Here is a 13,260-nt window from a genome sequence, read left to right on the forward strand (position 1 = left end):
TCCCATTAGCAGTTGCATTTATGAGTTAATTTGAATATACCTAACTTTAAAATAAAAGTGTTTGCGTGCTTAAAAGAATAAATTCGTAGTTTTTTGCAAAAATCAGTTGTCAAAAACAGCCAATTCTCCAAGAGTTCTGAATATTCAAGGTTTTATTCCATTAAAAAAAGAAAAGCACACCATTGAAAATGTTCATTCATATATTGGGGTAATTCATAAAATTAAATATTTAAGCATCTTTAGTTCATCATTATGCTTGCTAATTTCTTCATTCTTCAAATGTTTATCGATTACTTGTTTCATATAGGACCTTCTTCTACAGAGTATAACAGTGGTTTGAAAATCCCCAACAGTCAGCGGTAGGGATGTTTTCTTATTTGATTTTTTGAGTGCGTTATATATGATATAACTCACACTTCTTATTAGGTGTACCTCAATTAATATTGCAGGAAAACGTTCCCTGTGCTGACTCCATATCATGTCATATAGCCTATGCTTTTAAAATTTGCCTCAAAAAAATCTATCTAGTGTTCATAGATAATAGAATGGAGCCAACATTGGCTGATCCATTGACTGATCAGACTGGAGTAATTATTTGCTAAAATTTCTTTTTGTCCTTCCGTAGAGACTTACAGCCACTACAGGAAGCAAACAGCGTAGTCGCCTTTCCATCATGGCCCAATACCTCTGCAACGTGCAGCACATCCTCACAATTCCGGGTCGGGCTTTTGTCCCCAAACCAGAGGTGAGTTTCTATTTGTTTTAGTATACCAGAATTAGGATTTTAATTGTAATCTTTGCTTCTCCGCGAATGTGTCATAGGAAATTATCTCTCAGATCTGATCTTTATCTTTCTGCGAACTGTACTGTAACTTTTTCTTTACATTTCCTGTATGAGAACCATAAGTTACATGGTTACCCAGTCCTCAAAAAAAAAAATAGGTATTTATTTGTGATTTCTGATAGAGACTTCTAACTAAAGTTACATCGAACATTATTTATTTATTTTTATTGAAATATATTTGACATATAACATTGTGTAAATTTAAGGTGTACAACACGTTCATTTGGTAGATTTATATATTGTAATATGATTGCCATTGTAGTGATGATTAGCATCTGTATCATATTATATAATTATTCTTTCTTTTTAGTAGTTGGAGTAATTAAGGTCTAGTCTCTTAGCAAGTTTTATTATAATACAATGTTGTTTATATTCATTGTACTGTGCATTATATCTCTAGAGCATATTTACTGCTCGTTGTAGGTTCGTACCCTTAAACAACATCTGCCCTGTCCTCTCAACCCCCGTCCCTGGTAACCACCATTTTATTGTTTTTACAAATTTGGCTTCTTAAAATTCCGCATATAAGTAATCCATTGTATATATGTGCCACATTTTCTTTATCCATTCGTCTATCCATGGACACTTATGTTGTTTTCATATCTTGGCTGTTGTAGATAATGCTGCAGTGAACATGGGGGTGCAGATATCTTTTTGGGGTAGTGTTTTCATTTTCTTTGGATAAATACCCAGAAGTGGAATTGCTGGATCATATGGTAGATTTATTTTTAATTTTTTGAGGCACCTCCATATCATTTTCCATAGTGACTGCACCAAGTTACATTCACATCAACAGTGCACAAGGGTTTCCTTTTCTCCACATCCACACCAACACTTGTTACCTCTTGTCTTCTTATTGATGACCATTCTAACAGGTGTGAGGTGATATCTCATTGTGGTTTTGATTTGCATTTCTTTGATGATTAGTGATGTCAAGCATCTGTTCATGTACCTGTTGGCCCTTTAGATGTCTTTTTGGAAAAATGTCTATTTAGTTCTTCTGTTCATTTTTTAATTGGATTGTTTGGTTTTTTTGTTATTCAGTTTTATGAGGTTTTTTTTATATTTTGGATATTAACCCCTTATCCCATCTCTGATTTGCAAAAATTTTCTCTCATTCTGTAGGTTGCCTTTTCATTTTGTTGTTTCTTTTGCTGTACAAAAGCTTTTAAATTTAAAGTAGTCCCTTTTGTTCTTTGTGCTTTTGTTTTCATATCCAAAAAATCATTGCCAAGACCAATGTTAAGGAAATTCTTCCCTATGTTTTTTTCTGGGGGTTTTATAGTATCAAATCCTTTGTTTAGTCTTTGATCCATTTCGAGTTAATTTTTCTGGGTGGTGTAAGATAGGGGTCCAATTTCATTGCTCTGCATGTGTTCATCCAATTTTCCCAACACCATTTGTTGAAGAAACTGTCATTTCCCCATTGGGTGCTCTTGGCTCCCTTGTCAAATGTTAGTTGATCATATAAGCAAGGGTTTATTTCTGGGCTATCAATTCTGTTCCATTGGTCTATGTGTCTGTTTTTGTGCCAGTACTATACTGTTTTTATTACTGTAGCTTTGTAGTATAGTTTGAAATCAGGAAGTATGATTCCTCCAGCTTCGTTCTTTTTCCTCAGGATAACTTTGCCTATTGGGGGACTTTTGTGATCCCATCCAAATTTTTGGGATTGTTTTTTCTATTTCTCTGAAGAATGCCATTGGTATTTTGATGGGGATTGCATTGAATCTATAGATGACTTTGGGTAGTATGGACATTTTAACAATGTTAATTCTTCCAACCCATGAACATAGGACGTCTTTCCACTTGTTTGTCTCTTCTTCAGTTTCTTTCAGCAAAGTCTTGTAGTTTTCATTGTACAGATCTTCCACTTCCTTGGTTAAATTTATTCCTAAGTATTGTTTTTGATGCTATTGTGAATGGGATAGTTTTCTGTATTTGTTTTTTAGATGTTTCATCCTTAGTGTATAGAAATGCAACTGATTTCTGTATGTTGATTTTGTATCCTGCAGCTTTACTGAAATTGTTGATTATAGTCCAACAGTTTTTTGGTTGAGTCTTTGGGATTTCTATATACAGAATCCTATCATCTGCAAATAGTGGCAAATTTGCTTCTTCCTTCTCGATTTGGATGCCTTTTCTTTTTCTTGCCTAATTGGTTTAACTAGAACCTCCAGCTCTATGGTGAATAAGAGTGGTGAGAGTGGGCACCTTTTCTTGTTCTTGATCTTAGAAGAAAAGCTTTCAGTTTTTCTCCATTGAGTATAATGTTAGGTGTGGGTTTGTTGTATATGGTCTTTATTGTGTTGAGCTATGTTCCTGGTATACCCAGTCTGCTGAGTGTTTTTGTCATGAAAGGATGTTTTATTTTGTCAAATACTTTTTCTGCGTCTATTGAGACGATCATGTGATTTTTATCTTTCATTTTATTAATGTGATGTATTATATTTATTGATTTGTTGAACCATCATTGCATCCCAGGGATAAATCCCAGTTGGTCACAGTGTATAATCCTTTTTTTGTGTTCTTGAATTCAGTTTGCTAATATTTTGTTGAGAATTTTTGCATCAGAATATTGGTCTGTCATTTTCTTTTCATGTGGTATCCTTATCTGGCCTCATAGAATGAATTTGGAACTATTCCCTCCTCCTCAATTTTTTGGAAGAGTTTGAGAAGGATTGGTGTTAATTTTCTTTCTAACGTTTGGTAGAATTTACAAGTGAAGTCATCTGGTCCTGAGGTTTTCTCTGTTGGGAGGTTTTTGATTGCTGGTTCAATCTCTTTGCTGGTTATTTGTCTGTTCAGATTTTCTGTTTCTTCCTAATTCAGTCTTGGTAGGTTGTGTGTTTCTAGAAATTTGTCAGTTTCTTCTAGGCTGTCTAATTTGTTGGCACATAAATGTTCATAATAATCTCTTATGATTCTGTATATTTCTGTAGTATCAGTTGTAATGTCTCCTTTTTCGTTTCTAATTTTATTTGCGTCTCCTCTCTTTTTTTCTTAGTCTGACTCAAAGTTTGTCAATTTTATTTATCTTTTTGAAGAACCAGCTTTTAGTTTTGTTGATCCTTTCTATTGTTTTTCTGGTCTCTATTTCATTTATTTCTGCTGTGATCTTTATTATTTCCTTCTTTCTGCTAACTTTGTTCTTCTTTTTCTAGTTCCCTGAGGTGTAAACAAAGTTAGGTTGTTTATTCAATATCTTTTTTTAAAATGTAGGTGTTTATTGCTATAAGTGTCCCTCTTAGAACTGCTCTTGCTGTATTCCATAGGTTTTGATGTGTTGTATTTCCATTTGTTTTGAGATAATTTTTTATTTCCCTGTTGATTTCTTCTTTGACCCATTGGTTTGTTCAATAGTGTGTTGTTTAGTTTCCATATATTTTTAGATTTTCTAGTTTTCTTCTTGTTGATTTCTAGTTTCATACCATTGTGGTCAGAAAAAATAGTTGGCATGATTTCAATCTTAAATTTGCTGAGATTTGTTTTGTGCCCTGTTATATGATCTATCCTGGAAAATGTTCCATGTGCACTCAGGAAAAATGTATATTCTCTTGCTGTTGGATGGAATGTTCTATATATGTCTGTTAAGTCCATCTGTTCTAGAGTGTGGTTTATTTCCAGTGTTTTCTTGTTGATTTTCTGTCTAGATGATCTATCCATTGCTGACAGTGGGGTATTAAAGTTCTCTGCTATTACTGTATTATTGTCTTTTTCTCCTTTTAGATCTGTTAGTATTTGCTTAATATATTTCAGTTCTCCAAAGTTGGGTGCATATATAATTTACAATTGTTATATTTATATATAAATATATAGGGGCCGGCCTGGTGGTGCAAGTGGTTAGTGCGCACGCTCCGCTGCGGCGGCCCGGGGTTCGCCGGTTCAGATCCCGGGTGCGCAATGACACACCACTTGTCAGGCCAAGCTGTGGTGGCGTCCCATATAAAGTGAAGGAAGATGGGCATGGATGTTAGCCCAGGGCCGGTCTTCCTCAGCAAAAAGAGGAGGACTGGCAGATGTTAGCTCAGGGACGATCTTCCTCACAAAAAATAAAAAAGTGATAAAAATAAATAAATATATATAAATAACCATTTACAATTGTTATATCTTCTTGATGTATTGACTCTTTTATCATTATATAATCACCTACTTGGTCTCTTATCGTTTTTGGCTTGAAGTCTTTTTTGTCTGATGTGAGTATGGTTATACCTGCTTTCTTTGGTTTCCAGTTGCGTGGAATATCCTCTTCTATCCCTTCACTTTGAGCCTGTGTGTGTCTTTAGAGCTGAAATGAGTTTCCTGTAGGAGCATATAGTTGGGTCTTGTTTTTTACCTATCCAGCGACTCTGTGCCTTTTGATTGCTGAATTCAGTCCATTTATATTTAAAGTGATTATTGATATGTGATGATTTACTGTTGCCATCTTATCATTGGCCTTCTGGTTGTTTTGTGTCTCCATTGTTTCTTTTTTTCTGTTTCTGTCTATCTTTTTTTGTTTTTTTTAATGCACATGGCACTTTTTTTTTTTTTTTTTTTTTTTTTTTTTTTTTTTTTGGGTGAGGGAGATCAGCCCTGAGCTAACATCTGTGCTAATCCTCCTCTTTTTGCCGAGGAAGACCGGCTCTGAGCTAACGTCTGTTGTCAATCCTCCTCCTTTTTTTTTTGTTTTCTTCCCCAAAGCCCCAGTAGATAGTTGTATGTCACAGTTGCACATCCTTCTAGTTGCTGTATGTGGGACGTGGCCTCAGCATGGCCAGAGAAGCGGTGCGTTGGTGCGCGCCCTGGATCCGAACCCCGGGCCGCCAGTAGCAGAGCGCGCGCACTTAACCGCTAAGCCACCGGGCCGGCCCTCTGTCTATCTTTCTTAAGTGGTGTTTTTCTGTGGTGGTTTGCTCAGTCTCCCCTTTTTCATCTTTTGTGACTCTACTCTAGATTTTTGCTTTCTGATTAACATGTGGTTTACATAAAACATCTCATAGATAAAATAGGCCTTTTTTTGCTGATAGCACCTTATCTTCATTTGCCTGTAGAGGTTCCACCCTTTTACTCCTCTTTTATAAAATTTGTGATGTCACGATTTACCTCTTTTTATACTATGAATTTGTTGAGAAATTATAGTAGCTATAGTTGTTTTTAATGCTCTTTTCCTTATGTCTTTATACTATAATTGAGTGGTTAACATCATTCTAATATAGAGTTACCATTTTCTAAGTGTGACTGTTTATTTTTCACCTTTGCCAGAGTATTGTGTACTTTCATTTGCTTTTGTTTCACTAATTAGCATCTTTATTTCAGCTTGAAGAACTACTATGAGCATTTTTTGCAAGGCAGGTCTAGTGGTGGTGACCTCCTCAGTTTTTGTTTGTCTGGGAAAGCCTTTATTTCGCTTTCACGTCTGAACGATAACTTTGCCAGGTAAAGTATTCTTGGCTGGCAGTTTTTATGTTTCAATACTTTGAATATATCATTCCACTTTCTTCTGGCCTATAGAGTTTCTACTGAGAAATCCACTGATAGACCCATGGGGGTTCCTTTGTAGGTCACTTTCTTTTTGTCCCCTGGCTGCCTGTAAGATTCTTTATCATTGATTTTTAACAGATGCATTATAATGTGTCTTGGAGAAGGTTTTTTTGCTTTGAGATAAGAGGGTGTTCTATCTTGGACTTGTGTGTCTCATTCCTTCCCCAGGTTTGGAAAGTTATCAGCTATTATTTCTCTATATATACTCTCTGCTCCCTTCTTCCTTAATAATTATTCTTATATTTGTTTTTCTCATCATACCTGAGAGCTCTCATAGAGTTTCTTCACTTTTTAAAAATCTTAGTTGTCTCTCCTTTTCTGAGTCATTTCTAAATTCCTGTCCTCCAAGTCACTAATTCTTTCTTTCATGTAATCTGCCCTATTTCCTAAGCTCTCTAGTGCATTCTTAATCTCATGCATTGAATTCTTCAGCTCTAGAATTTCTGTGTGGTTCTTTTTTAAAATTTCAATCTCTTTGATAAAGAACTCCTTCTGTTCATTAATTTTATTCCTGAGTTCATTGAGTTGCCTTTCTGAGTATACTTGTAGCTCACTGAATCTCTTTAAAACAGCCATTTTGAATTCTTCATCAGTTAGTTTGCAATATTCTGTGGCTTTGAGTTTGGTTGCTGGAGAATTACATTTTCTTTTTGTGCTGCCATATTACCATGATTTTCATAGTATGTGACGAAATGTGCCTCTGCCATCATTTGAAGTAGCATACATCTTTCTTAGTTGTTTACTTTGACTTTTAAAGTCCAACGGACTGGCAATTAGAAACCTTTCTTTTGTTTTCCAGAAGGTGGCACTTATAGCTCAAGTTTTTGGTTTCTCTTTACCTGAGTTGTCTCTGAGGCTGCACTGGGGAGTGGGTGTAAAAAAAGCGAGTGTAGTAAAAGCTGGTGGCAGAGTTGGGAGAGGTGTGGGCTTAGCTCCTGGGGCTTTGTGTGGTGCCCGTGGCCCGATAGGGTGATCCATGAGTGGCTACTCCTAGAGGTCCGTGGGTGGACCTCCTGCTGAAATCCTGAGTCAGAAAGCAGGGAACATGTTTTTTCAATGTACTTTGTTATTCCTGTCTGCCTCTTTGCTTTTCCTCTCCAACCCCCAGTCACGAGGTCCCTCCTCAGAAATCTGGGTGCTGCTGGAGAGAAACAGGTCCCTCCAGGTGCACCTCACGCAGCCAGGTGATCAGTCACTCACCACTTTTGATTTCCACCTCCTCTGTGAGGGAGGTCACCACTGTCACTGGTGAAAGCCCGGTTCATTGCAGTGTTGCCCTGGGGAGGGAGACCGACACCTTGAGTCCCTTTTCTGCCTCCAGACTTGTTACCGTCCTGCTCCAATGGCATGCCTGGTTCTCCCTCAGTCTGGCTGGACCTCCACAAATTCTCTATCACCCTTCTGCGTCCACCCTACTTTGCAATCTCCAGTTTCTCTTTTTCTTTTCGGTCGAGGCAGGTGAGGGTGGGGCAGGCTCATCACCTCCTTTGGATCCACAGCCCCATCCGAGGTCCTATGTACCTTTCTGAAGCACCGGTGGGTAGAAATCTCCTGGTTGTTCTGGTGTATGTGCAGAGGCACTTTTGTTCTGTTATGAATGACGAATTAGTTGTAAATAAAGGGGAGAGAAAAAAGGAAGGACTCACACTGCCACGATGCTAACGTCACTTCCAAAATCCAAATATTATTTATCATGATTTTTTTTTCCCACTTTTTTGAGAGCCCTTTTGGCAGTGTTACTTGTGGTCAATCATCTGTGGAAAAATAGTTGGCTATTAAACTAGGCTCTGACTATTATATGTTAATCACAGAAAAGTAGGTGCTAATTACAGAAACAGAGTTTCTCTGCCAAAAATAAAAATCAGTCAGCTGGGATCTATATCTATTTTAGCAAAACCACTACTGGATGAGTTACTACAGGACGTGTACTATAATAACTCATCTATTTCTTCATTGAATGTATACTGAGTACCTACTGCATGAAAAGCCCCGGGCGAGGCCGAGAGGGGGAGGTGACAGGGCTAGGAGCCCAATCAGACATGGAATCGGCCTTCGGAGTTCACAGCTAGTGAGGAACAGATTTCTCCTTGCTGGCTGAAACTCTCAGGTATAAAGTCCTGCAAAGTTTCCTTCATCATTTGTTTGACATTCACTAATAAAAGTAGATAGCATGAAAAATTGCATTTTGTGGTTTTTGGATTTAGATATAGGTTATAGATTTAGAATGGGGCCCCTGGCCAGTGGTGTTTGACCTACTTGTCAAGCGTTGTCTGAATTGCCTTCATGGTCTTTGTTACCACCTTCCGCTTCCTCTGCCGTGTTGTCCACCACAGTTAACCAAGCTTTGGGTGACTGTAGGAATTCAGTCCATCTTCCACTTATAGAACAGACTTAATTGTCAGGCTTTTCTAAATCAACCTCAGCATCTCAAGGTTTCAGACATTGTAAATGACTTCTTCCAAAATAAGAGATGCTGTTAGATCCTAGACAGAATTTGATGACTGGAGATGTCTTATACATCATCATCAGACTTCACACATCTGTGCTTTCAGGGATTTTTTGTGCTAGAACAGCTGGCCATTGTAATGAAGAAAATCAAGTGATGGTGGTTCCCGTAATGCATATATGTGTGTATATAGCATTTTGAATAGTGTAAGACCCAATTATATCAGAAACCAAGATCTTTACTTTTAGTCTTTTATAGTTATGGTCATTACCATAATCCAGACTCTTTAGGCTACCTGAATTTTACAAAGGGTTTCTTAAGGTGGATGTTATAATATGTTTCGTGGAAAGTTTCTAGTGCTTTGTTTTAGTTACCTGTTTGAGAGTAGTTGATGGTGTCTAGAGATTGTTATCAACTGTATCTTACATTTAGGGGTAAGGTGCACATGAAGTTAGTTAATTAAAAATTCTTTCCTCTGAGATTAAGGCCTCATGAAAATATTAATTGGGAAAAAGCTAGCTATGTCTTTGATTCTCTTTTTATTGAGGATGTTTAATTTTTGGCAAATTAAACATATTCATAGCAACTTTGTTTACATGTTTTTTCATCATTTTGTAAATATTACATGCAGGGGATTTATTTATAATCTAGGAAAGCAGTTATCAAGGAGGAGAGAATGTATTATGATAAAGGAAAATAGTAAATCAAATGATTAAATTTAAGTTCTAAAAGAATTCTCTGCTGCTCTGAAGTAGTTTTACCATATTAGGGCAGATTAGGACTACTCTGAGGAAAGCCAGAAAATATTTGACTGATGGTTACATTGAGTAAATTTTTTAAAAATTCATTTTCTTAAGAAAGGGGAAGAGTTTTTACGGAGATGATAAAGTAACAGTACGAGGCTGCCCCTCTGGCTGACCCCTTCTGAATGCAAGAAGAGAAAGACATAGACACAAATAACTGCAACACAGGTGAAATGTGCCGAGTGCTAAAATAGGGGTACAGGCAGATTCTGGGGGAGTGGAGAGAGGGAAGCTAATTCTCTGTAGATGCTCAGAAGAAATGTACTAAAATTCAATACTTATGCTCAACCAAAACTCTAAGAATTAGATATGGAGAATTTCTTTTGTGGTATAACAAGAAGGGCTTATTTATAACCACCTTAGGATTTTTCTTGTAAGAACGTTAACCTTTCTCTTTATTAGTCTTTAGATTAACTAACTTACTCAGGCTTTAATGGCAGAAGTTTCAGTACCATGGAACTATTACAAACCTGTTCTGAGTTGAACTAAATTCTTGCCAAACTCTTCACTCTTGTTAAACTTCTGTAGTGCGATCCCCAAAATTTGAACCCAAAATTCTTTTCTATTTAAAGAAAACACAACCTCTTAGGTTCTTAAAATTAGACAAATTAGTCTACACTGGTGTTTCTTAAACTACTAGAATTTGTAGTATATGGATTTTAAGTTAGAATTTTTAAAGTTTTGTATTTTCATTTCACTTTTGAGTTAATAAAATTATTTCGCCCATTATAAGAAAAAATGTTTCTTTTGCAGTCCCAATTCACAACTGAAAAATGCTTCCATGAGAGAATAAAACTTGTTTCTTCAGTTTCTCAAGCTGGCATCTGAAGACCCCTGAAAATCCCCGTATTTCTGGGGTTCTGCAGTAATTTTTTTTTTGCAGCTAGTCTGCACATTATTCAAGTTTGAGAAGTAGTGAGCTGTTAGCTATTCCCTCAAAATTGTGTGTCATACTTTTCTTTTATAAATTGTGGTCATGGGTCTGGTAATCTAACATCCTTCCCATAGAATGGACAAGTATTAGGTCTAACCACTGTCCTGTACTCCAACCTACTAGAAAGGTTACTTAGATATAATACGAGAATTGCAACAGGCTCTTTTGATTGACGTGATATAGGCAGCGTTCTCTAGTGGAAGAGCTAGAAGTGCTTTGAAGTAAGCTAGATCTACTGGAATTCCAGTGCTCCTAGTTATGAGAACTTGGGCAGGTAGAGAGGCTGAGCTTTCTTTTTTCTTTTCTTTTCTTCTTTTTTTTTTTTTTTGGTGAATAAGATTGGCCCTGAGCTAACATCTGTGCCAGTCTTCCTCTATTTTGTATGTGGGACGCCGCCACAGCACAGCTTGATGAACGGTGTAGGTCCGCGCCCTGGATCCAAACCCGCAAACCCTGGGCCATCAAAGTGGAGGTTGCTAACTTAGCTACTATGCCACTGAGCTGGCCTTGAGGCTGAGTTTTAATACATCAAATTGGAGCAGTGATGCCACCCTTGCAGGATTGTTGTAAGGAATAGAGATAATCAATGTAAAGTGCCTAATATGAGTATGTGGCACATGGAGGCAGTCAGTGGAAGGTAGGTATTACTGCTAGGATTATCAGCACATATTTATGGCCTAAGTTGTAATATCCTGATATAGTAGTGTGGATTATCATTTTTAAGACATATATATAATTTCTATCTGATTTTGCCTATTTGGAAGTATGGCATATAAAGCAAGTTACTCCCAAACATGGTACAGATTTAAAACAGAAGTCATATCAATCCGATTTTAGATGAATTAATGACGATACACACATGAGTGCGCAGTGACACACCCTGACATATTATAAGGAAAGGCCGGGACGTGGGCCCCTGGCCTGACCTTTGGGGACCGCATGTTTAGAGGCTGGCAGCCACACTTGCCCACAGCCATTGAGGCCTCGACCTCAGTGAGATAGTCTGGCGCTTAGTAAATGGAAGGGTCCACGTAAGAAACAACTGTTTTTCATGCCTTTGTGTTTTTTGAAATCTGATATTGAGGATGTTATTTCTGTTGTTTGTTACCCTATATTTAAGAATCCTTTGGACGTAAGGTCAGAAGACTAATATTTTTCTGCTTAACTAGTATTCTTCTGTGTTAGGTCTGGTTTCCTAGAATCAGAGATTGAGAATAAGGATTTTTGTGAAGGTGATGTATTGAGAGTGCTCTCGGGAGAAGGGAAAGGAGGCAAGCAGAATTAGGCAGGGGGGAATATGCTAAGCAAGGATATTATTCTGCCTGGAAACTAGCTTCAGCCTGTTCCCACAGGGGTCGAAGGTTGGAGGTTGAGGGGAGCTCTGAGACACAAATTGCCCCTCAGCGCCTGTCCTCCCTTGAGGCAGGGGAGCAGCCTTTTATACCCCTGTGTCAACCAGCCTTGCTCCTGGCCTCCTCCTAGGAGAAGTGGTGCCTTAACCTTCCAGCAAATACGGCTCCAGATCTGTGAGCCGTTACCAACCCCTCACTCCCAGGGGCTGGAGGACGGGCCCAGTGGAAGGGGCTTGGGCAAGGTACCAGCAGTAGCCTCTGTAAGTTCTCACCAGTGGACAAAGCTGCCAGATGCCTTGTGTGGTCTCGGTTGCTGGGAAATTCTAAAGTAAGTTTCATATTTAATTGCTTTAGCAGCCTTCAACCAGGATTATTTAATAAATAACATTCTTTCCCTCGTCCTTTTCTTTGTAACTTTAGTCGTTCAATTTTATCATTGGTTTTTGTATTTAATATACCAGTAATTTTATTGTAAGTTGTCTCAAATTCTTTTTTGAATATGGGTGAGTGTAAAATAAAAATAAATATTTAAACTAAAAGCCAGTTTATAATTACAGAAGTACCAGATCATCCTCCTTAAAAATCAGATAAAATAAGTGTTGAATAAAAATAAGAGTATTTACTATTATAATCTAATTAAATGCAAGTTATGTTTTCATAACTACTCAAGAATAAAATAAGCAATAAGTATTACAAATCCAGGGAAAGAAGACACAAAATTATTTTTGCAGATGACGCTTTTATGTATGTACGAAGTGCAGTGGAATGAAAAAAATGTTATTGGAGGTAATGAAGAGATGTGCACCAGGGTTCTGCCAAATTACAGGCTATGACATAGATCCTCAAAAGTCAATAAAGTTAATGTATGCTAAAGTATATAGCTAAAAATATAGTGATGAAAACAATGTGAGGAGAAAACGTTGAATCCACATCCAAAACTGAACTCACTTCCATCTGCCTACCCCAGGCCTGCTGCTCCCCAGATGACGTCTTCATCTGCCCAGGTCATCCAAGCCTATCCTGGGGTTATCTTAAATCCCTATAGCCCTTACCTTTACCATCACAACCAGTCACTAGTTATCAACTTTTGCCATTGCCTACATTTCTCTTAAATGTATCCATTCTTATACCCAATTCTCCTGACTTAAGTTTTCATCATTTTTGCCAGAATTACTAGATGACTTCTTCAAGTCGTATGTGTATATATATATGTTTACATACAGACATATATCTGCTCCATGGGTGAAATGTGTGTGATATTCTAGGGTTTTTTTGGCATTTTGTTCTTTTGGTTTTTGTTTTGGTAACTTTTTAATCAAAGAAAAATGAACGTTTAAATATATTCAAATAGATTAGAT

The 13,260-nt window shown here is 37.4% G+C and overlaps 1 protein-coding gene across 1 annotated transcript in view; it reads left to right on the plus strand.

The window, feature by feature from the left end:
* The window catches only part of TFB1M (transcription factor B1, mitochondrial), a 55,058-nt gene that overhangs the window by 22,275 nt on the left and 19,523 nt on the right, over positions 1 to 13,260 (plus strand). Inside the window, exon 5 of the mRNA XM_058534107.1 lies at positions 626 to 745. Within this exon, the coding sequence (XP_058390090.1) occupies positions 626 to 745 (120 nt within the window). The remainder of the gene's footprint in view (positions 1 to 625; positions 746 to 13,260) is intronic.

Source organism: Diceros bicornis, chromosome 39, assembly GCF_020826845.1.
Source record: "Diceros bicornis minor isolate mBicDic1 chromosome 39, mDicBic1.mat.cur, whole genome shotgun sequence".
Classification (NCBI taxonomy): Eukaryota; Metazoa; Chordata; class Mammalia; order Perissodactyla; family Rhinocerotidae; genus Diceros; species Diceros bicornis.